We start from the raw sequence: 27,244 nt of genomic DNA on the forward strand, positions 1-27,244 counted from the left end.
CCCTGAGAGCCTTTCTATGGTAGCGATGCTTACGCTGAGATATGAGTGGCCCTGGGCTAGAGCTTGCCTGTGCAAAGGCTCTGGGGCAGGCAGGAACTAGGGACTGAGAGCAGAGTGGCCGGGACAGGGACAGGCTGGAGTACGGCCGCAGGCGCCTTCTGGAGGCCGTTCCCTGCACACGCCTCCCTGCCTGGCACAGGTCCCCCGCGGTGCCTGCGCTTGTCCCCCAGCCACGGGGCGCCTCCTCCAGGGACCCCCTTCCTTCCCAAGCACAGTCCTCAGGCGGAAGTGCAGGCAGACACTGGTTTATTTGGGACCCGATTCTGGGTGGAGCCGGCATGCAGTCGTTCTGGCGGGGTGCTCAGCTGGCCCTGGGGACCCGGGCTCCTCCGCAGCTTCCCCAGATCCCAGGCCCAGCCCTCGCTGGCCTTTGGCCCCTGTCCGGCCATGGAGCCCGCGTCCCTCATTCCTCTGAGCAGGAGGGGCCGCTTCTGGTCCAGTCTCTGGACCTCACGGGGCATCTTCTGGGGGCCCTGCATGCCCCAGGGCTGTGCTCTCCTCCTCAGGGACTGGGTGCCAGGGCCACTAGGGTGGCTTCCGGGTCTCCTTTCTCAGCAAGGAGCTGGCCACGGCCAGGGCCCCGCCCTGCACAAACCGCACGAAATTGTCCCCAGCCAGAGGCCCGAGGGCGTAGAGGCCCTCCTGGCACGTGCTCTGGTAGGTGAAGGGGTCCACGTTGATGGGGTTCCTCTTGGCACTCAGGGGCTGCTCAGGGTCAGAGGTGAGGTTGGCACCTGCCCCTGGGAGGAAGGAGAGGTCGGGGTGCGAGCCAATGAGGACCAGCACTAGGGAGACGCCGAAGACCTGGTGGCGGCTGCACGGGTCACACAGCACAGCCTGGCGGCCCTCCTTGAAGAGCAGCGGCCGGTGCCCAGGGAGGCTGCAGTAGCCCTCGTAGGGGCTGGGTGATGGGGCCGACTGCTCCCGCATCATCTGGTGCACCTTGTGGTACTCGGGGTACAGCATCTTGGGCAGCTGGTTGAATACCAGGCCCGGGTTGTCCACTGGCCGCCGGAAGGCGTGGATCACAGGGAGGCCACAGTGGCGGGCGTAGAGCACTGCATCGGCCGCAGACAGCCCGGCGCCGATGATGAGCACGGGCTCTGAGGCCGGGGTGACGGTGCCCGCCCGCATGGCCGCCTCCAGGGCCGACAGCTTGTGGTGCACATAGGGCAGGGCCTCGCCCGGGATGCCGAGCCGGGCCGGGCTGTCAAATGTGCCGGTGGCCAGGACCACACTTCGGGCCCACAGCGAGAAGGGCCGCTGGCGCCGGTCCTTAGCGGTCAGGATGCCACTCACTCGGAAGAGGGCACTGGGGTCCTTGGGCTCGGCTCCCCCCATCTCCACGCCTGTGACCAACGCGCCAGACAGGAAGTTGGGGCTCAGACCCTTCTCGGTCACGTAGTCCCTGTAGTACTGGGCAATGTCCCCGGCCGTGGCCCGGCTGTTGCGGAGACCTCTGGGAAGAGGAGAGGGGTGGGAATCAGTGAGCCCCTGGCTGAGTTTCCTCCTTGTGAAGCCAGAGCGGTGAGGGTGACAGGCCCACATCACGAGGCTCTGGACCCTGAGCGGTAGGTGACGTGAGGGCTGGTCACCTTGTCAGTGCGCGGGGCTAAGTGACGCTCGGGAAACACCGTGTGAGCCCGTCTGTATAAACGCCCGCCCGGAACAGGCAACCTTCTCCTGTACTCAGGGCCCGGGAGCTTTCTGGATGGAGACTGTCTTTCGCTTTAAAGGCTGACTTTAACGACATCCCAACGCCAGGCGAGGTGGTTCGTGCTTATGATCCTTGCACTCTGGGAGGATGAGGCAGGAGGACCAAAAGTTCGAGCTCAACCTGGGTGACTTAGTGAGGCGTGGTCTCGAAACTTAAAAAGAAAGAAGCGGGAAACAGAAAGGGCCAAGACTGGAGCTCAGTGGTGGCCGTGGGGCCAGGGTTCCCAGTCCTAGGCGTGGCCTCACCTCAGCAGCCCAGCTGTGGCCTGGGGTGACCTCCACCCCGGCTGGTGGGCGCCCTGCTGGGTGAGCATGGGTGGCACCGCAGGCTGCTGCCCGCCAGCCTGCTGCCCTGAGGCGGAGCTCAGCCTTGGCTCCTAGAGCCTGCGGCCCCTTCTCCCCTTCTGTACGAGCCGTCAGCCCAGGGACAGTTATTTACTACTGACAGGAGGGCAGAGCCGGGCGTGGCTTCCCCCCCCCAGCACAGGGCACGGCTTGCAGTGAGAGTGCAGCAGAGCCTTGCTGACCCGGGCCAGGTGCGTGCCCTTTGGGAATGTTGCCAGGCTGTGTCCTCGCCGCCTGAAGCACTTCAGGGGCAATGTTAAAACATCAAGGTAGGGCGTGCAAGGAGCTGTTTCCAGTGAAGAGGAAGCTGCCCTGCCTAGGGGCGCCTTCCCGTCAGCTCTGAGGCAGTTCACAGGCACAGTGAAGTGTGGCACAGACCCCTCCCCTGGGCGTCCCAGGGTGCACATCCCGTGACGGTTTACGGGCTGGGCAGGTTCCTCCTTGTGGCCCGTTCGGCATTCTAAGTGTGGCCAGGTCGCTAGTGGGGAGTCACTTGCGTGGAGCAGGGGCGGCTCAGGCCTTCCTTAAAGGCTGGGACGCCACCCACTGGGGCCCAGTCGGGGGCTGTGGCAGGGGCAGGAAGCCCAGGACCCAGGAGCCCGCTCGGTGTTTACTCCTGCTCCTCTATGGGCCCATCTTTCCCCCCCTCAAGCCTCAGTTTCCCCTCTGGAAGGTCCCTCTGCTCCCCTGGCATCTCACCTGCGCTTCCCCCGCATCCAGTCCTTGACCTGCAGGTCGGGGAGCCCCATCCACTCGCCCTGGCTCAGGGTCACCATGGAGCCTTCCATGGCCTGCAAGGCAAGGGGTTCTCAGAGCCGGCTGGCAGCACAGTGCCCGGGGCAGGAGGCTGGGCAGGAGGGGGTGGAGAGGGGGTGCTCGAGAGGAGAGCAGAAGCAGGAAAGGTGGGCAGGGAGCCCCAGACAGCCCCACTCACATGCCAGGCACCCCCGGGTGGGCCGCAGCCCAGGACCAGGTGGGGGACAGCTCGCTCCTCCTGCCGCTTCCAGGAGAGCACGGAGTCCAAGGTGCCCCCGAAGTCCGTGTCTGGGCGCAGGAGGGCATCAAAGAGCAGTGCCACAGGGCTCTGGCTCCGGCCTTCGAGGCCCTCAGACAGGTAATCCAGGTCCTGCAGAGGGGCACAGGTCAGGGAGAAAGTGGCAGGCAGAAGGCTGAGGACTGGGGCTGAGGATCCAGTGCGTGGAAATGTCCACAGGCCAAATGGGCAGCCTAGAAAGGACTTGAGCCGCGGCCTCGCCTGTGTCCTGCCCTAACATCGGGGTTGGGAGATGGTGCCTTTTCCCAGTGGATGCATCCCGCCTGCTGAAGGCTCTGACAACTGCAGCTGAGTTCTGCGGGCACCAGCAGTCCCCAGATTTCTGAGTGTGGGGCTGTCCTTTGCAGGGTCATGCAGGAGCTGGTGTCCTACAGAACGCAGCCTGAGGGGCTGCACGCTTGTCCTCACGCCGGGCTCAGGTGGGAGGGGAGCCGATGAGCACTGTAGGGCTCGGGTGCCCCCCATTCAGTAGTCCTGCACCCACTGTGACAGCCAGGACCCTCAGAGCCCAGTGTCCCTGGGCAGAATGCGTCCCCAGCCGAGGACTGGGAGTTGGGGTGTGTGGGTCTGGGATGCCCTGGCCTCTCCCTCACGACTCCCCAGGCTGGGGCCGACTGTGGTCGGTCCCCACACCCATGGGTCTTCCCTGAGGACGCGTGGACGACTCCCACCTGGTCCAGGAGGCAGCGCCCCGAAGCCTCGGCCAGCTTCCTGTGCAGCAGCGGGTGTGGGTGGACGGCATCCGGCTTCACGTAGGGCGCATGGCCTGAGAGCAGGTAGGACAGGCAGATGCCCGAGGGCCCGTTGCCTGCAGAGACAGGGCAGGGTCAGAGACCCCAGCGGGGTGCTCGTTCATCCATTTATTCTCTGTCCACGAAAGGAAAACATTCATTCCGCCCTCAGCCTGCGCCAAACACCACAGCAGAGAGGGCGCGGGAGGAGGAGCTGTTGGAGCTCCCTGTGCGCCGGGCCTGGCCAGCTGCTGACCTCAGAGCCCCGAGTGCGTGACACTCACCGATGATGATGACGGGCAGGGGCTCCGAGCTGCTGGTGCCCACCTGGTCCTTCCTGGACTCGCTCATGGCTGGGGCTGGCGGCTGGCCTGGGGGGGTGGGGAAGTGGGGAGCAAGGGGTCAGGCTTTCGGCCTACGGTGGCCCTCAGGGCCAAGTCAGGGTGCAGGAGGCCTCTCATGGCACGACTCCCTCGTCTCTCCGTTATGGCTCTAGATGTCCCCAAAGCCTCTTGGGCTCAGAGGAGGGGCTTTTTGGAAGCGGCCGGACCATGGGTGTGTGATGCTGGGCTAGGGTGTGGAGAAGTACGTTAGTCGTCCTCCGTGGGTATGGCACAGTTCTGGGTGTGGATCATGGGAAGGTCCACACTGCGGGTGTGTGGGGTAGAGAGGGAGGCTCAGCACTTTGGGCCTCCGGGCTGCCCTGCACGGACTGTTTCCTCTCTGCCATGCCCCTCTGCCTTAGAGCCCTCGGATCCCCCCAACTGCTGAAATAACCCTCTCCTCCTCTAACTGGTGGGTGTCGGGTATTGTGTCCCAGCAAGGAGGAAGTGACAAGACACGCCCGCTCCCCATCTTCCCTTCCTGCTGGCGGGGTCACCCTGCCCCTTCCACCTCAGCCCATGGGCAGGGCAATGCCCAGAGGCGTATCTGCCTTCCCACGAGGCCTTCTCTGCCCACCGCAGCACTTGGCCTCAGACCTTCTGGTGCAGTGTGCTGGACTTTGGAGCTGTCCCTGCTCCTGGTAAGCTGATCCTTAGCTGTCCTGTGACTTCTCTGAGTCTTGGTTTCCTCAAGTCAAGTGGAAATAATGAGTCCTAGCCTCAGGGGCTGCTGAGAGACAACAGTGGAGCACCTGCTCGGGGTGAATCCCCCATGGGAAAGGCCCGGGCTTGTTGCCTGGTGGTCTAGAACCAGGGACTCAGAAAGGTGGGAAGCAGGCGGTAGAGGCAATGCCTGCAAACCTGCCTGTCTATGATGTGCTGGCGCTCCCTGCTGGCCATGGGTCCAGATCATTCAAGGGACCCAACCAGTCCTTCCAGCACCAAGCCCAGGGGTTTCAGATTGGCTTTATCCACATCCCAGTGTGGCTACCAGGGTCACAGCCCCACCCCAGTCCCATCCACACCCCTGCTGACTGAGGCCTGCAGGTGACACCTGTGCACGGGTGAGGGACAGTGGCACTGAGCAGTGACCAGTGTTTTCTTGCTGCCCTCCCACCCTGATCCCATGTGGCTCGTGGAGGGCACAGCCAGTGTGAGCATCCCACTGCACAGGTGCATGTGGAGCTCAGTGGGGCCCACGCACGGCTCAGCCAGTCAGTCTGTCTGATTCTCTTTCTTGGGTATTGGGGATTAAAGCCAAGACCTTTGCACTGAGCTACGCCCCTGGCGCGCTTGCGCGCGCGCGCGCACACACACACACACACACACACACACACACACACACACACACGCTCTCTTTTTATTTTGAGACAAGGTCTTGGTAAGTCACTAAGTTGCCCAGGCTGGGCTGGAACTTTTAATCCATCTGCCTCAGCCTCCCAGAATGCTTGGGATCACGGGTGTGCACCACTGCACCCTGGGCTCACACATAGGCCTGCCCACGACACTGGGCCTGTCCCCAGAGGGGCCCTGCAGGGCCCGAAGAGGAGGCCACACACTCATGAGTGGAAGAGCAGCTGGGCTGGCATGGGGCTCGGGGTGACAGCCCCTTCCCACAGGGTTCCTCCAGCAGAGGCACAACTGTGGATTTGGTGTGAATTCCGGTTAAGAAAAGTGGGTAATTAGGAAAAGTGGCCCATTTTTTGGTAAATCTGTCACAGGCCAGCAAAACCTAGCTGAGGCCAGTGTGTGATCTCTGGTGTGGACAAAGGCAGAAACACCTGTGTCCAGGGCCGGGGATTTAGCTCAGAGGCACCGCACGCCTGCCTCGAAAGCGCAAGGTCCTGAGTTCAATCCCTGGTACCAAAGGGAAAAAAAAAAAAAAGAAAGAAAGACACTTGTGTCCACCACTGGCCAAGTCCCCAGCCTTGGAGACTTCCCCACCCTGGAAGAGGAAAGGTGGCTTCCTGATGATACTGGGCACCACACGGTGGGGCCCATGCTGTCTGCTGGGGAGAGGAGTCTGGGGGTGACCTCACCACTAACAACAGCTCTGGCAGTAAACTGCAAAGGACTGACAGTCCCACACGGCCTCGGGGTTGGCTGGGCGCAGAGCAGCTCAAATGCTGCACACGTTAAAGTGTAATCTTCCTCTCAGTGGCTTGTTCTAAGTCCACTTAAAATCGATCCCTGTGAACTGAACCCACACAGACACCCCGAAGCGCCCCTGCCTGGAGAGGAGTGTGTCCACCTGTCCTGCAAGCCCCACTGCCCCCAACATACACCATGAGAAAGGCACTGGCAGAGCCCCACTGGGAAGGAGGAGTCAGAACTGGTGTTCCTTGTCACCCTCGGCAGAGGGGAGGTTCTGATTTAACGACAGGGTTCTCCAGGACCGGGGTTCCCCACCCCACAGGCACTGAACAGAAGCTTCTGGATGCCACACACATGAGGTCAACGCCCAGGGGCTGGACCTGAGAGGTCACTTCCTGTGCAGAGTGATACAGGACATCCCCAAGTCCCGAGCAGCTGAAAGCTCTACCTCTCAGCCTTGGACAAATGCACGCTAGGAACTTAAAATGAGAGGGTCGTTCAAATGTTCATTATCCCAATTCCCTTCATGCTCATTTTTGTGGGGTTGGACTCATCCTCTAGGGCCTTCATCTGAGCTATATCCCTAGCCTTTACAAACATTTTTTTGTTTTTTGAGGCAAGGTCTTGCTAAGCTGCTAAATTGCAGAGCCTGGGCTCAAACTTGCAATCCTCCTGTCTCAGCCTCCCAGAGTGCTGGGAACACAAATGTGTGTCACCTCGCTTAGTTGGTTATCCAAGTCCCTCTGATTGGCACATGTTGGGAAAAAATGTTAACCTTAAAAGTTGGTGATTCAAGTTCCACAAAAGCAAATAAGCATAAACAAAATGGGAACAGTTGCATCTTCAAATGAAGTTTCAGCCTGCAGTGCTGGCCCTGGCATCCTGACAGCTGCGCAGTGCTCAGAGGGCACCTGTGGGCCGCATTCTGGGGCCCCCTGGAGTCCCTGTGCCCACTTTATGACACCCAGAGCCGGGTTTCCTTAACCTCATTTTTTGTTTGTTTTTTGGTACTGGGGATCGAACTCGGGTCCTTACGCTTGCAAGGCAGGCGACAGAACCACTGAGCTAAATCCCCGGCCCTCCTTATCCCCATTTTGCAGAGAAGGAACCTGAACAGGGGTCAGGAGCTGGTGACATCTTGCTCCAAGTCACCCAGGAACGCCCACGCGGCACAGCCCAGCTCTGCCCACCAAGAACAAGTGCCCTGGAAGTAAAGCAGCAGGTAACAGCGACACTGAAAAAGTGACCTGAAGCTGGGCAGGGCGCATGGGGCAATCTCAGCACTCTGGGAGGATGAGGTAGGAGGGTGGTGGGTCATTCAGGGACTTAGTACACGCTATCTCACAAGAGAAAGTAAAGAGTGACCTGAGGGCCGGCCTGGGGCCTGAGGCTGGGGAAGCAGCAGCTGCCAGCCAAGTGCTACCTGCCGTTAGTCACCAGGCGGCCTGCTCCCCTCCCTGGGTCGCCCCTCTTCCCCGCCCGGAGCCTTCTGTGAGAAGCCCAGTCCCAAGATCCCCGTGGGGTCTGCTGCCCTCGGCAGAGATGGGGGAACCTCAGGCAGCGCCTGCCCAGTCCAGCTGCAGGCCTGGTGGCCGCTGGACTCTGGGCAGCAAGCCCGCTGGCCACACCTCCTTCCTGCCAGCAGCAGTTGCTGGGACCATTGCCTGGCAGTGGCACTGGGGCTGAGGTGGCCAGGCCCCCGGACCCAGCATTGCGAGGAGGTGCGGGGGGCCCAGGGCGGCAGAGCGTGCAGAGCCATGGCGCCCCCGGCTGGCTGGCTCCCCACCCCTGACCACCGGCCACCACCTCCCACCCCCAGCCCTGCTCAGCGCACTCACCTGCCGGGCAGCAGGTAGGAGGAGGCCCGTGGGGCTGGCCTAGACGGCCACTCGAGGCTGCGGTCACCGTGCTGGTTGCGGGAGCTGGACGCCTGCGAACACGCGGATCGGAGACCAGTGAGAGGGAAGCGGGTATTTCAGGGCTCGGGAGGAGGCGGGGCGGGGGCGGGGGCGGGGCCAGGAAAACACTTTCATAAGCGTGAGTCAGCAGGGGCCCCGGGTGCAAGAACTCGCCCCGGGCCGCCTTAAAGGGCCCTGGCTGGGCCGCCTGCCAGGGAGCAGGAAGCTGACCTATCCGCGGCCAGGCCCCTTCCCTGGGGCTCTATCCCTTCAGGAGGAACCAGATCCTGGGATGGGCCACCCTTTTCCCTAAGGGAGGCGGAGAGCACACTTGGAGGGGTAAGGGAGGACTCCTTTAAGTGGGGAGACACACACCCCCTTCCCCAGGATTCCACTGCGGGAGAGGAATCACACTCCAGAACCAGCCCTGTGGCACCAGGAGGGCCCAGGACCCAGCTCTGCTGCTTCGTGGCCAGGCACTCCTGGCAGAGACAGACTCCTGGGTGGGCGAGGGTCACTGGTCGCCCCGCACACCCTGATCTGCCCATGCTGGCTGTCACTGTCCCCTCCCTGTCCCGAGTCATCCAGGGTGCAGTGCTGCAGGCAGTAGGCGCGGGATTTGTTGACCAGATACAGGAAGGGGGGTGGGACAGCCTTGGCCAGAGTCCCTCTTAGCTGCTGCTGTTACTGTCGCCTCATCTTCTGTCACAGGACAGCTGGGGGGTGAGGTACGGCCCTCACTTTGGGAACAAACTAAAGAAGAGCCAAGACTCTCTCCAGTCAACTGAAAACCCCCACATTTTGATGCAATTTTCTGAGAAAATCAGAATGAATGCAAAAAGGGCCGGAATAAGGTGTTAACTTTTAAAATAAAGACAGGATCCATACATAACACACAGGTCTGATACACAAGGAAAAAACAGGATTGCCAGTCCTGTCTTTATTTACATATTTGGTATTTTGCCCATCCTGGATTATTTTTATCATAAATTTTGACTTTTAAAAAACTGCATGAGCTGGATGTGGTGATGCACAACTGTAATCCTAGCACTTGGGAGGCTGAGGCAGGAGGATTGCCACGAGTTTGAGGCCAGCCTGAACTATATAGTGAGACCTTGTCTCAAAGAAGAATTTTTTTCAAAAAATTAAACCAAAGAAAAGAATACTGCCTTGAACACTCATGCGTCCTGACTGTGGAAGTACATGGTGTCCAGTGTCCTTGAACTTCTGAGCCCCAGGCAATGCCTCACCCTTCTCACCCTGGTCCTGCCTTGGAGGCCACAGGACGTGGCATGAGACCCACAACCCAGCCGAGCGCTGCCTGCAGGGCAGCAGAAGAGAAGGTACAGGTGTGCTGTGGGGGCAGCAGAAGGAGTGCGGAGAGGGCTGACAGGTGGCCCAGGCTGGGGAGAGGTCGAATGCCCGCCCGCCCCCCCCCCCCCACTCTCCTCCCCTGCAGGCTGCAGGCTGTGAACTTTGCCCAGGTCCTCCAGATCAGAAGAGTCTGAGCCTGGTTTAATGCCTTGCTGTCACTGCCTTACAACTCTAGGCATCTGGCCCAAGGTGTCTGGAGCGTCCCTTGCACATGGCCCTCTGAGCCTGGCCCCACGGAAGCTGTGCTGGGTGAGCCAGGGCCCAGTCTCCCCCCAGCCTCTGTCCCAGCTGTGGCTGGAGACCCACACTACTGCCACTGAATGTGCAACCCTCCCGGGGCCGGGGCTCTGAGCAGCGGACAGCTGGGGGCCGAGGGTATCTGTTCAAACTGCATCTCTCCCGCAGCTCCCTGGCCTCCACCTGCCCAGCCCACAGGTCCCAGTCTGCAGCTCCTCAGTGTCTGCCCATGTGAACTGAGGCAAGGACATGCACCCAAGATCACAGGTGCCCTCCCTGGAGTGTCTCAGCCTTGGGGCAGCCTGTGGGGGATGCAGGGGACAGCCCTAAGGAGGGGTCTGCCTGGAACCAGCCTCCTGGCCCGCCCCCTGGCCTGACTCCTTATCTGGTTTTTGCTGATATGGAGAATTTGTTGATAGGGAGAACTAGGGGCAAGGTGTGGACTTTCTCCCCCATCACTCTGTTTACCTCCTGGGTGATTACTGGAAACAGTTATTGAGCTAATTCTAGAAAGCGAAGACACACAACAGACCATGTCAAAAGCAGGAAAAAGGTGAAGGCTAGAGGCCGTGGAGAGGGGGCAGAGGAATGGGGCTCGGTGGATAAAGGCAGGGCGCCTCTCGTCCTCTGGCCCGCCTGTGCCCTTCTGGCCTCAAGGGCAGGTGGCCTCCAAACATGTGACCATGTGGCCCCGGCCCCAATTTTGGACATGTTGGATGCAGGCTGGTGGGGGAAGAAAAGTTGGAGGCATCCAGGGAAATTTGAATTTCAGACCCACAGGAAGTGAACTTTTAGTATAATAAGTATGTCCCGTGCAGTACTTGTGTATACTTACACTAAAGGTTTATTTCTTATTGACTGACCTAAAATCCAAATTTTCCCAAGTAGCCTGTTTTATTTTAATTAATTAATTTTTTGAGCCAGGGGCTCGATATGTAGTTCAGGCTGCCTCGAACTCACTATGTAGCACTGGCTGGCTTCAAACTCAAAGCGATCCTCCTGCCTCAGCCTCTCGAGTGCTGGGATTACAGGTATGCACCACCATGCCAGGTTAGCCTGCATTTTATTTGGCAATACTAGTTGTTCAGTATAAAATATACACTAGTTTGAAGAGTTAGTACAAGAAAAATTAGATGGAATGTCTCCTTAATAATTTGGCTAATTGGGTTATGTAAAATACATGATTAGATTAAATGCTATGCATTCTTCCCCGGGTGTAAAGTGCCTACATTAGAGTTTCGGGTGGCATGGGGTACTGCTGGCCTGGACATGGGCATCTCTGCTGACCCAGGGGGAGATCCTGGCCTTAGTACCATCCGGAGTGTCTCCCCCCTTCCAGCCTGGATGAACAGGTTCCCTGGGGCACTGTGAGTCACTGGGCAAAGTGGCCCTGGAGAGGCTCTTCCTTCCCAGCCTCAGTTTCCCCAGTGAGCATAGGAGCTACCAGTGTGGAGCTGGAAGGGCAGCAGCGGCTAAGGGGCAGGCCTGGCATCGGCCAGGGGCTCAGGCTCAGACCCAAGCCCTGCAGGCTGCTCAGCCTGGAGTGTGAAGGAGAGGGTCGAGTAGCCTTGGGGCGGTTCCCTCAGACACGGGGCACCGAGAGCAGCTGGTTCTTCATACCCAGTTGCCTGTCAGAGAGGCGCATCTCAGACCCAAGGCCACCAGCCCAAGTGGAGGGGGGCTTGAGCCCAGGAGAAAGGCCAGGTGGAATGGACATGGGGTGCCGGTGCCATCCACATTCCCCAGGCACGGTGAGCAGCCCCGCCTGTGCGCGGATCCCACAGTGAGGAAACTGAGGCCCGGAGCATGGGAGACACAGCCAGCTCCCAGCGAGGGCAGAGCAGGGACTGGGCCGTCCAGCCCTTTTGGCGAGTGACAAGAGAGCTAATATTTGTCCAGGCCACACTGTGTGCAGGACCTTGTCTTTGGCACTGTCTCATCGATTTTCCACTCACAGCAGGAGGCAGGAGGCTCAAGGCTGCAGAGCTGGAAAGCAGCTTCAGTCCTCAGCCTGTGTGGTGGTGGAGCCCGTGCCAGTGCCCAACCCTGGGGGAGGGCGGCCCAGAGCAGGGTGCTGCTGCTGCATAGCCCAGGGGAGAGGGAGCGCGCCTGCCCTCAGTCTTTGTGGTCCAGGGCCTGGTCCAGGGCCCGGCCCAGTGTGAAAAGCTTTTGCTTCGGAGTTGGACAAGCAGGGATTGGGGCCCCAGATTTCTGCGCTGTGACTTTCATCACGTGGCTTACCCTCTCTGAGTGCCCATTTTCTGTCCCCAGTGAGAAGGGGACAGTGATACCCAACTGGGCAGTGCTTCTCATCCCTGCTGCACACTACCCAGCCCTCCCGGAGGGATTCCAGAGCTCCTGGTGGCCTGGGCTGGTGCTGTAGGATATGGGCATTTCACCCCTGCGATGTCCAAGGGTACAGAGAAACTAAAACTAGAATTTCCATTTGGCCAGCTATTCCTCTCCTAGATATCTTCCCAAAAGAGTTAAAGACATCATATCCCAGTGATCCATGCATGCCCATAGAGCAAGCAAGGGGATCTGGTTGTAGCATCAGCACTAAGAACAAAGACTGCCAGCGAGCGACTCTCCTGTCCACCTCCTGAGTAGACTTCCCTCAGGGTTGGCTTGAGAGCAGAGAGGAATACCACTCAGCCCTAAGAAATGGAGGCTGTAGGAGGGTGGAGCAGGGGACTGTGGGAGATAGACAGGCAGATTATATTATGAAAACAACCTGAGCCCCAGGGGAGGCTACAGGCCTGGCCAGAACTGGAAAGGAACTCGGGAGGGAGGAAGCTGGCAGTTGCCGGGACCGAGGCATTTCAGTTGCATTTCTTTTCAATTTTCATTTCTTTATTAATACATGTTTGCAGTACATAATGATTACAGTCCTTGTGGGGCTATGTTTGCACGTGTACATAACACATCTTCACTCCTTTTACATCCCCTTCCCCTTTGAGAAAGATCGATTTCCCTATCTTCTATGATCTATCTTCTACTTTGCTCTTTACTTGTATTTTTGGGTTTCTCATATTAAGAGAAACCACTGAGATTCTAGCTCGTGTGTCTGATTTATCTCACTCAGCATTAGGGTCTCACAGTACCTCCACTTGGCTACGATGAATTGTGCTGCCATAAACATGGCTGTGCCTGTGTCACTGCGACAGGATGTCTTTAGCTGTCTGGGGAAGATTCCTAGAAGGGGGAGAGCTGGGTAGGATGGAATTTCTAGTTTTAGCTTTTTGAGGAATGTCCGCGTTGAGCTCCACAGTGGTTGTACGAGTTTGCATTCCTGCCGGCAACGTGGTAGGGTTGCTTTCTCTCCATGGCCTAACCGGCACTTATTATTAGATTTCTTGATGGCGGCCATGCTTTCTGGGGTAAAATGGGATCTCAGTGTTGTTTCGGTTTGCATTTCTTAATGGGCCAAGATGGTGAACATGTTTTCACGTATTTATTGGCCATTTGCTCTTCTTCTGAGAAGTGTCTGTTCATCTCAGTTGCCTATTTTTAATTGGGTTTTTTCTTTTGGGAGAGGTCTAATTTTTTGAGTTCTATATATATTCTAGATATTAGTCTTCTATTTGAGGAGTAGCCGGCAATTCTTTTCCCTGTTCTGTAGGGTGTCTCTTCACTATATTGGTTGTTTCCTTTGCTGTGTAGCTTTTTAAGCTTGAGTCAAGTGGATTTTTAAAATTCTGAGTTCCATCATTTTGTATAATAAACAATTATCATCATTTTAAATAAAAAGCAGTTCAGAGGGACAAGGATTTTCAGGGCTTGGCATCATTCACTTGTGTCACAGATACCTAGCCCAGGGCCCAGGACATAGTAGTAGCTCAACAAATATTAACTGAAACGAATTAGTCTTGTTGCTTTCAGACTTTCCTGGTAAACTTCTGAAACGTTTCTGAGCATGGAGGTCCCCTTTGGGCTCTGGGTTGATAACGGCTTCCATATCTTTTAAGTTTTTGACTCCAATTCTGAATGGGGCTGTGGTAATGGCAGAGCCCTGGCACACCAGAAGGCCCCTCCCTCCAGTGAGCATAGCTCTCTTGCTGGCCAAGGTTCTTTCTGTCTGTGGAGTCAGAGGCCCTAGGCAGCATCTTGGCTCTGGAATTTATTAGCTGTGTGTCCTCAGGCAAGTCGTTCCACTTCTCTGGGGTCTGATGTCCTTATCTATGGACTAGGATTAAGAAGGTCTGTTGCTAAGGCAGCTTGTTGCCTGGCAACCATAGGTGCTCAGGCAATGGTGAGGAGCGCTCTGGGCATCTTTGAGGCGACCCACGAACTTGTCTGTCACATAGCCCACATCTCCCAGACAACAGTCTCCAGGGTGGCGATTCTCAAAGTGTAGTCCCCAGTCAGCAGTACCAGTAGCAGCCGGGACTTAAGACAAATGCAGAGTTCCAGGCCTTCCCTGTGGCATCCGATCAGAAGCTCCAGGTGCGCCCAGCCACCTGATTTCCCAAGCCTTCTGGGCAGCTCTGCGGCGCACCCATGCTTGAGAAGGAGAAGCAGGCCTCAGGACAGGATGGGACGCTCCACACAGGACAGGGCCACCCCAGACCAGTCTGTAGCACAGCAAGGCACAGATGGGTGACAGCATCTGGGGAGCTAAGGCTGGGCCTCAGGTCACAGTGTCTCTGTAGAGCCTCCTAACCTGTGAGCATATGCTGGAACCTGCCAGGAGGGACTGTCAGCCTCAGGACCCAAGTTGTAGCGTGGGCCTCATTTCTCGGAAAACCAGGGCCACCTGCTTGACCCTGCCCTCGAGGGTCTTGCTGGTTTCCGGTGACTCCTCAGCCAGATCAGTGGCTCTGAGGGCCAGTGCCCAGGTCCTGCAGACCAGAAATTCACCGTGTGGTGTGGGAGGTCTGCAGACCCGAGGCGGCCCGGCCTACCTGACCGCCCCTCGCCCACGCTTCCGGTGTGTCCTAACAAGCTGTGATTTGTGTGGGCCCAAGTTCACTGCCTGGCCAGGGGAGCCCCAGCAGCCAGAGGCGATCCAGCTGTTTGCTCTCTGGCACCCACGTCCGTCACCCCTTGGGCCCCTTTTCCCTTTTGTCTCATGAGCCGCTAAAATAATCCTGTTTGCCACCTTAGCAGGCTGTACAACCACCTTGGAGGTGAGGTCGATGACCCCAGTGTCATGACAGGAGCAGAGGATGGCCCAGGAGCAAGAGCAACTGTGCCCTAATACCTGCCATTCCCAGGAGGGGCCGGGGGCACCTCGCCTGCCAAGGACAGAGGGCGAGGATGAGGGAGCAGGAGGGCCCTCCCCTTCCCACCTGAGCCCGGATGCCTCAGGGACTACACTGGTCCTGCCCTGTCCTCCCCACAGAGCCTGCCCCAGAGCTCCCTGCTGCCCTCAGCCCACCCACCCCCACCTGGTGACCCCTGCACCCCGATTCTCACCCTCTGCAGACCTCTCAGCACTCAGCTGATTCTCTGCTGTGTGGGTAGACAGAGAGGGCCTCGGGACCCGGAATCTCCTGACCTCCCTGTGCTGGGCTCCTCCCCGGATTTCGCAGCATGTTCTCTTCTAACCCAGGAGGCCACTGCCCTCCAACAGCACCATGCAAGCCAGCAAGCGTATCCTGTGCTGGTGTCCTCAGCTCTGCAGAGGTGCTCTGCCAAGCGTAAGTTTCGGGTTGCTGGATGGCATGGAAAGCCCCTTAGGAGGTGGTGCTTGCTCTGGGAAGGGCTGGGCGGTTGCAGAGGGTCAGGGGAGGTGGTCAGACCCTCATGCAAAAGCTGACTGGGATTGGGGTTTTGCCCCAGGAATGAGGCAGAAGGGCGACCCAGCCAGGTCCCACAGAGCCTGCAGCCTGGAGACAGCTTGGACATCACTGGCTGCACTGGGTGCCCTGAGGGGCTTCGTGCTGAGGACGGCACGGATGGCCAGGAGTGGACGCAGGAGTTAGCAGGTGTGGTGGCTGCCCAGGGTGAGCTGGCCACGCCTCGGGGCAGCATGCTAGGAGGTGAGAGAGTGAGTGGCTGGGCTCTAGGTCCCTCCTGGAGGCGCGTGAGTGACTTGCTGGTGGATAAAACCTGGGGAGGGAGCAGTGGGGGCCTGCTAGACTTTGGGTACCCTACTCCCTCAATCTGAAAAGCCCTGGTGTGTGCGACTCCCAGCGTTCAGGACTGCAAGCTGCAAACTTGTACGCAGACTTAGGGAGAGCTAAGGGACCTGTCCAGCAGTCCTTGACTTGCTGGTCTCCTTCCAGCCCATGAGGATGGAGTCTTGCTCCTGGCCGGAGCCTGAACTCACTAAGGGACCAGAAACTTTTGCTTTGGGTTGTGATTTGGGAGCCCTCCGGGCCTCTGGCCACACCCATGGGGATCTTCCAAAGCAGCAGAGACCCGTGCTGCTGGCTCAGGGCTGGGGGACAGGGTGGCCTGAGGAAGAAGACAGAGGGGCACTGAACGGCCAGGATCAGTGAGCCAGAGAGAGTAAACAGACCAGGCTATGACAGAGAAAAGGCTGTGGCCATTACATCCTAACCAAACCTAGCACAATTGGGGCGGCACTGCCTGCGGCGAATCCTCACATCAGCCCTGGAGGAGGGCACTATCAGCAGCATTCACACATGGGCAAATCGGGGCAGCAGTGCCTGGCTGCAGCCTGGATCACGCACCTGGCTTCACCCATTTCCTCCCCGAAACACGCACTAGCACCTTCTCCTCTGATGTCACCCTTGGGTTGCTTCTGGTTGCTGTCAGTGTTAACATCGTCACCATCATCATCACCACCGCCATCCGACCATGTTCACTGCCAACTCCACCATCAACATCATCTCTGTCACCACAGTCACCTTTCTAACTGGCGTCCGTGGGGAGTGGGCAGGGGTCACTGCTGAGCTGCATTTGCAGATTTTCTGCAGTGACCAGGAATGACTCGTATGTTTAATGGGAGGCGTTCGAGGTAGAGCCCGGTACTGCGCTGGGCCGGGGCTGTCTGCATAGGTGCCTTCCCTGCCTCTCACAGCGCCACGCCCCACAGGACCTGACAGGCCTGGGCTCCGGGGCTGACTTCCCTCCCGCCTTTGACCTTGGCTGCCGCTGCCTCCCTCAGGGCTGGGGTGCTGCCAGTCGGCACAGTCAGGTCTGGGCAGGCCTGGAGCTGGCACACTGGGCACCCGATGGAGACGGGAGTGTGCAGACCGCTGCACTGGTGGTGCCCACACCATCCTCGTCTGTGGACAACGTCTGCATTCAGGGCCATGATGCCCGATGGAGGGACTGCAGCATGGGGGACAAACTCCCCCAGTGGGGCTGGCTCTGCTACCCAGAGCTAGCTCTGTGGCCTCACAAGCCTGGGCAAGGATGGGCTGCTGTTGTCGTTGATTCTGGGCCCAACTCCAAGGCCACTCTGCTCTGGGCTTCCTCCTGCTGCCAATTCACCCTCTGCTCTCCACGGATCCTGCTGGGCAGGTGTTGCCTCCCCAGCTGGCCTCAGGGTCAGATCTACTTTGTGTCCTCCTTAGCCCGGGTCTAGATGATTCCTGCACATGGTGGGGCCTGGAGGCTGGCCGAGAGGGAGGGGCTGTCTCACAGCTGTCCCAGAGCCCACACCTCTATGGGTTTCAGGGCTCCTACCCCTCTCCGGGCCACAGCCTGGGATGCTGTGCAACCTCAGGGTGGAACGCACACATGGGGCTCCTTTCTTAACATGACAAGAGTTCCAAAGTGGTGACAGCAGAGTCACCATTTCAACCCAGTGTGTTCTGTTCTGAGGGCCATGTGCTCATCAAGTGGGCCCTGGGCAGGACCCATTCAGAGGCTGCAGGACTGGGGCTCTGCCAGCCAACCACCCACCCATGCATCCATTCACTTACTGGCTTTTTGAGACAGGGTCTCATTACGTAGTCCAGGCGGCCTTGAATGCCCTGTGTAGCGTAGTCTGGCGTTGAACTTGTTGCGATCCTTCTGCCTCAGCCTCCCGAGTGCTGGGATTACAGGTTGTGCCACCAAGCCTGGCTGATCGTTTATATGATGTGAAATGCCCCACGGCAAAATAGCTTCCCGGGGCTCTGGCCTGACCTCCTCCTCTCATTCATTCATCCATGCCATGAGCAGGGGCTGAGCTCCCGCAATGTGCCAGCCTGCCTGGGGCCCTGAGATAGGAGAGTAAGTCGGTCCGCCCCTGTGCCGGCCTTGGGCGAGCATCCCACAGCCATAGTTTCCGTGGCCACCCAGGCCATGTCCAGCCCAGAACTCGGGTGGCCCCCAGAATGGGAATCCATGTGCTAGGCTTCTCCCCTGCCATGCCGGGGTGCTCCAGATCAGAGGGCTCTGCTCCCCAGCAGCACTCTCCCTCCCCGGAAGAGCGGGGCATGAAGCCCTATCTTTTGCCCTCCTCCACGTCGTCTGTCCTTGACCCCAGGGCCCCCTCATCTCCTGCCTGCTTTATCATTATTGTTTTTAAAGAAGGCATAGCCTGACTCCCAGAAAGCACTCGAATCTTCACGCACAGCCCCGTGACTCATGCAGATGTATGTGCCCATGTGACACCACCCAAGGCCAGATGCGGCCACGTGACACCGCAGGGGTTCCCTCCAGCCCCAGCCTTCCTGACTTCTGTCCAGACTGATCTGTCCTGCTGCTCGTGGCACTGACACAGGTGGACTCACATGTGCCCAGCTTCTGAGTGTCACAGGTGACGTGTGGGCCTGCATTCTCCTCCGAGCGCTGCACGGTGCTCCTGCATCAGCGCTGCTTGCTCTCCGTTTCTGCCCAGGCAGTCTGTGAGTCTTTGTGTAGCCAGTCTGCCTGTTTGGGCAACTGGGTGAACACCCAGAACTGAGGGTCCCAGGAGGCACAGTTTTCTGGAGGGTCCCCACACCTCTGGGCTCCTGTAGCAGCCTCAAGGCTGGCTTTGTGCCCCTCTGCCACTAAGCCTTCTTCCCACGCACCAAGTGGGCAGCTGCCCCTCCTGTACCCTACTCGGATGGCCGCTGGGTCTGCAGAGCCCAAGGCCCTCCATACTTGTCGGTCCCACCCCCACAGGCTCCCGGCGCTTTCCTCTGACCTCAGTGCAGGTACTTCAAGCCCCCAAGCTCTGAGCACACGTCACTTCTGTCCCTCACAGTGTCCTTTCTGCCTGAACACAGCTCCTCCTCATGCTCCTGGCATGGCCTCCCTGTGGGCAGGGGTGTCTCTGGAGCACCTTGCAGCGCTGACTTCTTCGAGGCCCCGAGCAGCCTCCTTCGGCTCCCTCCATCTGGGCTGGCACTGTCTGTGGGAGGCCATGTGGCCAGGGCAGGCATGGACTTCTCCTCAGGTTTGTCCCCAGAGCCCTTCTGTATGCCAGGTACCCAGGAACCCTCAGGAACTGCACAAAGCATGGGGGCACATGCTGAGGTTTAGGGGCCATGTGGTGAGGTGCACACATTGTAGTGAGTAGCTCCAGGTTTTGCAGATGTGCACACCCATGTGACCACCATGAAGTTTGTGTGGGACACGCCCAGGCACCTGGAAGGCTTCCCTGGGCCCTGACTGGTTTTTAAACCTCTTAACTGCCTTTTGAGCCCCAAATTATTTTGCCTGTTCCTGATGATGACAGAAGTGGCCTCCGACAGGACATTCTCTTTGGAGTCTGGCTTCTCTCAACACGGATCCTCCTCTTGGCCTGGCAGCTCCCCGGCCTGAACCCCCCTGGCCTGACCTCCGCATCTTCCCCAGGCTGTACTGGCTGTTTCTCTCTGGTTCCGTTTCCTTCCTCAGCCCCAGTGGGGGCTTTGTTTGTAAAGTCCTGGTTTCTGAGCACGAGGCCCTCTTCCTGTTCTCAGCAAGGTGGCCTTGACATTCAGGATGTGAGACGTCCTTGGAAGACATGAGCCATGGGGCAGCCCAGCTGTTCCCAGAGGAACCCAGGCAGTGTGACCCATGCTTCTGCCTCCCAGGCCTTGCTGTGCCCCTCTGCAGCACCCTGGCCTTCTACTGGTCCACCCGTATCTCCTTGAGCCACAAGGAGAAGACTGCCTGGCCACTCCTCCTCCACGCTTGGTGCTGTGACAACACGGGCCACAGTTTAGCACACTCCTGGCTGTGATTTCTACATGGGGTCCTCAGACCAGCAGGCTCAGCACCCCAGGCTCGAGGGTCAGAAACCCTGGGGTGGGGCCGTAACCTGTGTCCCACAACTCCTAGGGGCTGGGATGTAGGTGCTTGCGTGCGTGCATGTGGCCTGTGCCTGAGCAGGCTGTTATCACACTCTGAGATGAAGAACAGGGATAAGGAGACAGGCTGTGTGGCTTCCCCGAGGACGAGCTAGTCCCCAGGGGGCGCCAGGTCAGTGCTGACGCATGGGGACCTGATCCTAGGTCACCCCGGCAAAGGCGCACAGCCAGAGGTGTCCTACTCCCTCCTCTGCCGCCAGCTGAGCCCCAGGCACTGTGCCCACGGTGTGCTGGCTCCTGAGTGGGTCTAATCTGTGGGAGGCAGGGGCTGGAGGTCCGAGGGCAGGAGGACACCATGCTGGGGGGGAGCAAGGTGCTGGGGCCCTGGCTCTGTGGCCCGCTCCAGGAAGGACAAGGTGGGGGGCTGCCCTTCTGTCTGTGTCCACACCATGCCCACCCAGGCAGGAAGGAGTCCAGGGAGCTGGTTCTGCAGGCGGGCAGTGGCCCGGTGTCCCTGGCTCAGGGTGTGCTTGAGGTGTCTGAGTGAAAGGCTGCTGGACAGAACCCAGGGTCACTGTCCATCCTTCGAGGGCAGGGTTAGCTGTATAGGAAGCTCATGGCATCTCCGCTGTCTGCACTTGCTGCCCTCCCTCTGCCCCAGCTCATCTGGTGACCTAGGGAGAGGGGATGGCTTCACAGTAGTGTTTCCCAAATCCACTGACTGCACACCCTTCTTCTCAGGCATCTTGCAGAGCTGGCATTCCCGGGAACACACTTTGGGAACTGTGGGCTATACATTTATGTAAATATCGACTGTCACCCTTAAAGGCCTAGAGACCAGGAACTGGGAGTCAGGGACAGTGGTTGATGCTGAAGGGTCAACAGTGTGTCAGTCTTTTGGCCCTGATCACCCACCGTCATTGCTGGGGCCATCTCCAAACCTGCTGATTTAATGGGGGTGGGGTGTGGCCAGGGAAACTTTTAAAAATTCCCCAGGTGACTGCAACTGTGGGGCCGGGTGAGAACTAGGGCTAGGACCAGTGGGTGAGGCAGGAGGACAGTGGTCTTTCTGTATTACAACCTTGGGTCTCATCAATAAGGGCACAGGCTACGGAATGTGGGCAGTGATGTCCTGCTTGATCTGGCACTGACTCATACTTAGTTCTGAGCCCCACATCTTCACAAAAACACCTGCTATTGGAAAATGTTCATCAAAGAGAAACAAGTGCATCAAGAAGACTCCAACCCCGGTCTTGAGAGGGTCGAACAGAGCCTGTTCTCTCTGGAGCAGCAGGCACTACTCGGAAACAGAGGTGGTGGGCCTGCTGTTTGCAGCACCTGCCCTCGGCTCTCCTAGCCAGGAGCTCATCTTTGAAGCCACACCAGGTTTCTGCCCTACTGCTGGGATCATGGGGTGGGGGGAACGGAAGTGACAGGGGACCCTGGGATGAGCAGCAAGATGAACTCACTGAACAGCACCGATTCTCCGGCTGGGTGGGGACTGGCTTGTCTTCGGGGCACAGCTGCATTCAGTGAGCACCTGAATTTTGCTGAGCAGGAGCATGAGGCCTGGGTTGGGATGGTGGAGGGGATTCGGGTAGTGGTGCCCAGCGTGGGGTCCCCCTGCAGGCAGGTCTGCCATGCCTGCCTCTCTCCTGTCCCGGGCTTCTGGCCCAGGGCTGCACTCAGGCGGTACTTGGTGACCACCACGGGAGGGGTGAGTTTCCTTGATTCAAGGAGACGGGCAACCAGCACTGGGAATGGGGACGAGCGGTCCAGGCAGCACACGCAAAGGGCCAGGGGCTGAAAGGGCTTCTCGTGTCTGAGAGCCACCACAGGACCTCATGTGACCTGGGGGGAGGGTACAGGGGTGGGAGAGGCAGCACAGGGCCGCCACTTGGGACTTTGGGAGACAGCAGGATTGGAAACCCAGCCTCAGGGGCCCTTCCTGCTGAGTGAAGGGACAAGTAAGTACCTCAGACATTCTGGGCCTCAGCCCTCCTTCTGGAAATGGAGATAAAGACAGCCCTCATCTCCTCGGCCTGGGGCTGTGTAACTCCAGAGAAGCCCTGACAGCCTGGGCCAGGCTCTTTCCTTTCCAGCTGTGCGACCTCTCATGGCTCACACACGCTGCCAGCCGGGCTGGCTCCCGGTCCAGTGCAGGTCATTCCCCAAGGCCTGTGTCTCCCACGGCTGAGCACATCCTGGAACCCTGGGGTGGGCAGGCCATCACCCGGCAAGTGGGCAGGACCCTGTGGGGGCTCCCAGGGACAGTGTTTCTCTGATCCACCTGGCTCCTCCCAGGGCCACGTGGGGCCGGCCGGGTGCTGGGTGGGCAGCTGACCCTTGGAGAAGGTAGTAACTGGCTTTGGAAGGGAGGTGCAGCATGAGCAGAAGGGCAGGCCCGGGGGAGGAAGACAGCCCGGCCACCTCCTCCCCGTGGGAGTAGGGCGACGAACGCTCCCTGCTTGGGGAACGCTGCTCTGCCCTCCCAGCCCAATCTCCCTCCCAGAACTCTCCTGCCCCATGGCTCCTGCTGAGCCTTCAGTCAACCTTGATTCTCACTTGCACCCAAATTCCTAGCGAGTATCACAAGCTCCAGATGCGAACACCCGTGCTCACACCTGGACCACCTCCCACACCCCGCTGGCTGAAGGGACCAGACAGGGAGCCAGGAGGCCACAGCTGGGCCTCTCTGGTTGGAGGGGGGACCCAGGGGCTTAGTACCAAGAAGGCCAGGTCACGGAGGTGTTCACTGATGGGTGGCACTGCTTGGGGGTGGCCGTGGAAGCCCGGAGACCTCCTATGTCTTGGCAAAGATCAGATGGCTTTGGCGGAGGGAGCAGCTAGGGCACCATCACCCCAGGGTGGGGCCAGGGCCTGGTGAGTGGGTCGAGGAGGAAGGCAGCCCTGAGCAGGGAGGGCGACGGTCAGGGCGGACGATGGGGGATGGTCAGGGTTTGGGCTGGGATCTGGGCTTCAGGCCTGAACCAGAAAGAGGCCCTGTCAGCCTGAGCCGAAGCCCACGAAGGGCTGGAGGTCCTCTAGGACAGCTGTGATGCCCACATCCAGCAATGACTTGGACAGGCAGAGCTGAGTGCAGGCTCTGGCTGGGGGTAAAAGAGCCGGACAAGCTCCGGAAAGCAGGGGTAGCGCTGGCGTGGGCAGCCCCAGCCCCTCTCCTGCAGCAGCTCTGAGATCTGGTACTGGGCCTGAAAGAGGAGCGGGCTGTGCAGTCTAGCACAGGTTTAAGGCCTGGGCGGGTGCCTCACCTGTAAGAACTCAGCGCTGGGGCTGGGGATGTAGCTCTGGGCGGTGGAGCACTTGCCTAGCATGTGCAAGGCCCTGGGTTCCATTCCAGCACGGCAAAAACCAAACACATGCAGCCAAACTAACACAGTCAGCATTAGGCTCCCAGGCTTCTGGAAGAGGATGGGGAACCGAGCAGCGCTCTCTAGTGGCGACAGGGTGGATAGCGCCTGGACTGTCCCATTGGGAGACCACCAGGAGCTGCCCGCAGAACAGCCGGGCCTGCTGTCCGTCAAGTAGGGGCAGGGTGGCGGCGAGGTCTGAGGGAGTCGGCCGACCCCCAGCACAAACTGCACAATAAACAGACAGCTTGGGCCTGTGTAAGTGTGGCCTGGACAGACCAAAGCAGGACCCGGGTGTGAAGGGCTCCTGCATTTACGCCACAACCCAGGCCCAGTCACTCTGCACCAGCACGTAGGTGGCCAATGAAGTCCTGGAAGCAGATGCGTCTCCCAGGAGGGAAGGGGACTCTGGACTAAGCCTGGAAGGCTGGTCTGCCACACTGCGCTAGGAGAGCGAAGGGCTCCTCAGTGGAGGTGCCCAGGGTGTCGAGAAGAGCAGTAGCCCATGCTCCTGGGTAGACACCTGGTGGGGCAGGCCCCTGGTCACTGGGGGCCTCGGCAGGAGCTGGCAAGGAGCGGTGGCGTCAGAAGCCACGTTAGGCGGCCTTTGCAGGCAGGGAGGAGGTAGACAGTGTGCAGGTGGCTGCCCTCAGGACTGCCCCGGCGCCGGCAGTAAGCATGAGGGACCAGGTCACATACCGGTGAGCTGTCCATGCAGGACCAAACATCTACCCACCCCGCCCATGCTGGTGCGACAGAGACTGAACACAGCGGGGTCCCAGCCTTTGTCACAGATGCTCACAAGGGGCCCAAACCAAGCTCTGCACACCCCTCCTTCCTAGGGACCGCTTCACCCTCACCCTCAGGCGGAGAGTGGACTCCCACCACTGCCAGAGAAATCTGGCGCTGGTCCACCCGCCACAGAGCCCATTCCTCATCCACTGACCTGGCCGGCCACAATCTGTCTGTCCCCACCCCCTCCCACCAAGAGTGAGCCTGGGGTGGGAGTTGGGCAGCCCCGGAAGGCTGACCCTCCCCGAGGCAGGGCCGAGCCAAGGCCTGACTCCTGCACTGCTCAGCTGTGTCTGGGCTTGATTTCACACCTGGTTGCTCCGCCTTCCCTTGGATTTTCTGGGCCCACATTCCCCATTTGTCCTGAACCAGCTGGGGGTTCTGACCACGACAGAAAGCACTAGGGACTGCCTGGGACAGGCCTGCTGGGGCCACAATGGCAGCGCCCTAAAATCCCCAACACTGGCTCCAGTGGTCCAGCCCGGCTGCCTTTCTGCCCCATCCCCCTTTGTTCTTGGCAAAGAGAGCAGCTGGCAGGCCCGGTCCTGCGGGGCTTCTCCTCTTGGGGCCTTGGTGTGGCTGGGCACTGACAGGGAGGCCGGGAGTGAGTCCCAGTCCGCCTCGCCAGCCGCAGCCAGCTCGGGGCCTCCTGGCTTCAGGGTTGGACACAGATGGAGACAGGAGTCCTTCAGGCAGGAAGGGAAGCCCCAGACCAGGAATGTGTCTGGACACCTGGCCAGAGCAGAGCCTCAGGAATGGTTTCTCCCTCCCTCAGTGACCATAACTAGTGGGTGAGGAATGAAATGCAAATGGTAAAGAACCAAGGCGCGAAAGGTCTGTGGTCACCTCTGTCCATTTTGCTACACTGCAAATAAGAAACTTTCTGTGGTGAACAGAAATTCCCCTGCAGCTTCTGTTTCTGAACAGACTTCAGATTCCAGGGAAGGTCTCAAAATCCCACTACAAATCCCAAAACGCACGCTCAATTCAAATCTAGCGTGTGCTGCATCCTTAGTTTCAAGTGAAGCCTAGAATAGGTCGATGCTTGCAAAACTGTTGAGGGTTCCAACCCCTCTTTTGAAACCACATATGGAGCAAAGAGGACGGCGGTCCTCTCTTCCAGGAGAGTGTCAGGTCCCCAAGACCATGCGAGGGGAGCTGGGGACGGAGCTCAGTGGCACCGCGCCTGCCTCGAAGCCCAGGGTCCTGAGTTCAATCTGGAGAGGAGAGGGGAGGGGAGGGGAGGGGAGAGGAGGGGAGGGGAGGAAAGGAAAGACACTGAGAGGGCAGAGCTGTCAACTCTTCCTTGTTCCTGACCTGAGGAGCCAAACCCTCGGAGGGAAGGAGAGGGAGGAGACACAGGGACGGCAGACAGAGGGGTGGGAGTGACCCCTGCTAAGCAGGTCCGAAGCAGCTGGGAGCGGGCTGCTCCCCGGCCTGGGCCTCTCCTCCAGAGGGGCTCCCTCAAGCCCCCATGCCACGCAGTGCCCAGAGGAGCCTGGGAATGAGTCAGTGCCAGCTGAGGCCAGAGAACCATAAACACTCTAACAACCAAGTAAGGGGACGGCAGATCTGAGAGCCTTCATTCAGGTGACTGAGGGACCCAAGTCCACTGTGAGTCTTTATACTGAGCAGCAGCACAGCTTTGTGAACCAAGCTTCGGAAAATGCTTTACACACGTCTCCCTTGAGCCTCTTAGCAGGGGCAGGTGCCTGGGGTACCCCCAGTTAAAGATGAGGAAACTGTGGCCAAGCAAAGGTTGGAACTGGCAAGGCTGGGACCTGAATTGGGCACTGGCTGGAGCCAAGGCCTGTGAACAAGTCAGAGCATGTGCACCCCAAATCCAGCAGCATCCCTTGGATCTCAGTCCCTCCCTGCAGGGCACAAGGCTGAGCCTCTGGGGAAGCCCTTGTGGATGAGATGGAGGGACTGGGGTCTGTCTGAAGCACAGACTGGAGAAAGGACAGGATCAGAGATAGGCTGGGGGGGGGGTGGCCTTAGCCTTGAGGCACCGTGGAAACTAACTTCTAATGACAATTTCTGTGTACCTCCTGGAAGCCACCATGCTATCAGACACTTTGCTGAGGAAGATGCAATGGTCAGAGTGGTTGCCCAGTGCCCTGGAAAGCAGGTAGGTGGAAACAGGTCTGGGTGACTGAATGCCTGCAGTGGGGTCCCCTGGCACTGGGCAGCACTCCTGGGGGATGCAAACTCAGAGTGCAGAGACCCAAGGAGCAGTTTCACTGCCCCCACAGCTGGGTGCTGCTGGCTGCTTTTGAGCTCTGCAGACAGAGCTGCATGAGTTCCGACCCAAGGGAGTACACGCTGTGCAGTATCTGGGCAGTGTGGTCAGCACTTGGTGGGGTGTGGAGCCAGAAGCTACCTTCTGTCCTTTAGGGGCTCTTGCCTATGTGTGAGCGGCAAACAGCCAGCGAGGGGCCCTGGGTAACATGTATGATGGGAGGCTCAGTTATCACAGCTGTGCCCTGGAGCAGCAGAAGGGGCGCTGGCATGTCTACCTGTTGGTCTGTCCAGCCAGCCCTTGCTGGGCATTGCTAAATGCACTGTAGGAAGACAGCCACTAACAACTGCGGGAGCTGAGGGATGACTTTCGAGCTTTACCATATCTGCCTTCTCTTGCTTTTCCGTTTTTGAATTCTCCTTAATAAGAGGTAGAACAGGGACCTGAGTTGTGGTCTCAGGGTGCACCTGCCACCCAGAGGCCCAGATGTGGCAGCTCGCCCGAGCCCCAAGAGGCCCAGGTGTGGGAGCTCCTGGGATGCAGCAGCCTGGGGGCTGGCAGATGAGAGGGAGGGCAGAGAGCCCGGCTGGGCTGGGTCCTGGGCCGAGCTTGCTGCCCTGGGGGCTCAGGAAGAGGTGGGATTCTAGTGACCACCACTGCACTGTCTACTACAGGCCAAGACAAGGCAGACAGAACAGGGCAGAACCTGGCATGAATCTGCAGGTCGAGGAGCAAGGAAGGGGAGGAGACCAGCGTGCCCAAGTGAGAACAGTGACGCGTGCAGACACGGCAGGCACACACAGGCAAGGAAGGACACAAGCAC

The 27,244-nt window shown here is 59.0% G+C and overlaps 1 protein-coding gene and 1 long non-coding RNA gene across 3 annotated transcripts; one reads left to right on the forward strand and one right to left on the reverse strand.

Moving 5' to 3' along the window:
* Positions 1-289: 289 nt before the first annotated feature.
* On the reverse strand, positions 290-8,307 carry Osgin1 (oxidative stress induced growth inhibitor 1). Its single transcript, XM_004842779.3, has 6 exons — positions 8,222-8,307; positions 4,191-4,277; positions 3,847-3,983; positions 3,056-3,247; positions 2,821-2,912; positions 290-1,519 (listed from the first exon to the last, which is right to left on the reverse strand). The coding sequence occupies exons 2-6, from the start codon at positions 4,255-4,257 to the stop codon at positions 586-588; spliced, it is 1,422 nt and encodes a 473-aa protein (XP_004842836.3). The 5' UTR covers positions 4,258-4,277; positions 8,222-8,307; the 3' UTR covers positions 290-585.
* Positions 8,205-27,229, forward strand: LOC147830582 (uncharacterized). Of its 2 annotated transcripts, XR_015447969.1 has the most exons (4): positions 8,205-8,338; positions 15,320-15,876; positions 26,238-26,310; positions 27,096-27,229. It is a non-coding gene; the product is annotated as an uncharacterized LOC147830582 (long non-coding RNA). The 2 variants fall into 2 exon arrangements; XR_015447966.1 differs by having other exon boundaries at positions 26,238-27,103.
* The last annotated feature ends 15 nt before the right edge of the window (positions 27,230-27,244 follow it).

The sequence above is a fragment of the Heterocephalus glaber genome, unplaced genomic scaffold, assembly GCF_053883595.1.
Source record: "Heterocephalus glaber isolate CG9 unplaced genomic scaffold, H.glaber_assembly_v1.0 deba00000071, whole genome shotgun sequence".
Classification (NCBI taxonomy): Eukaryota; Metazoa; Chordata; class Mammalia; order Rodentia; family Bathyergidae; genus Heterocephalus; species Heterocephalus glaber.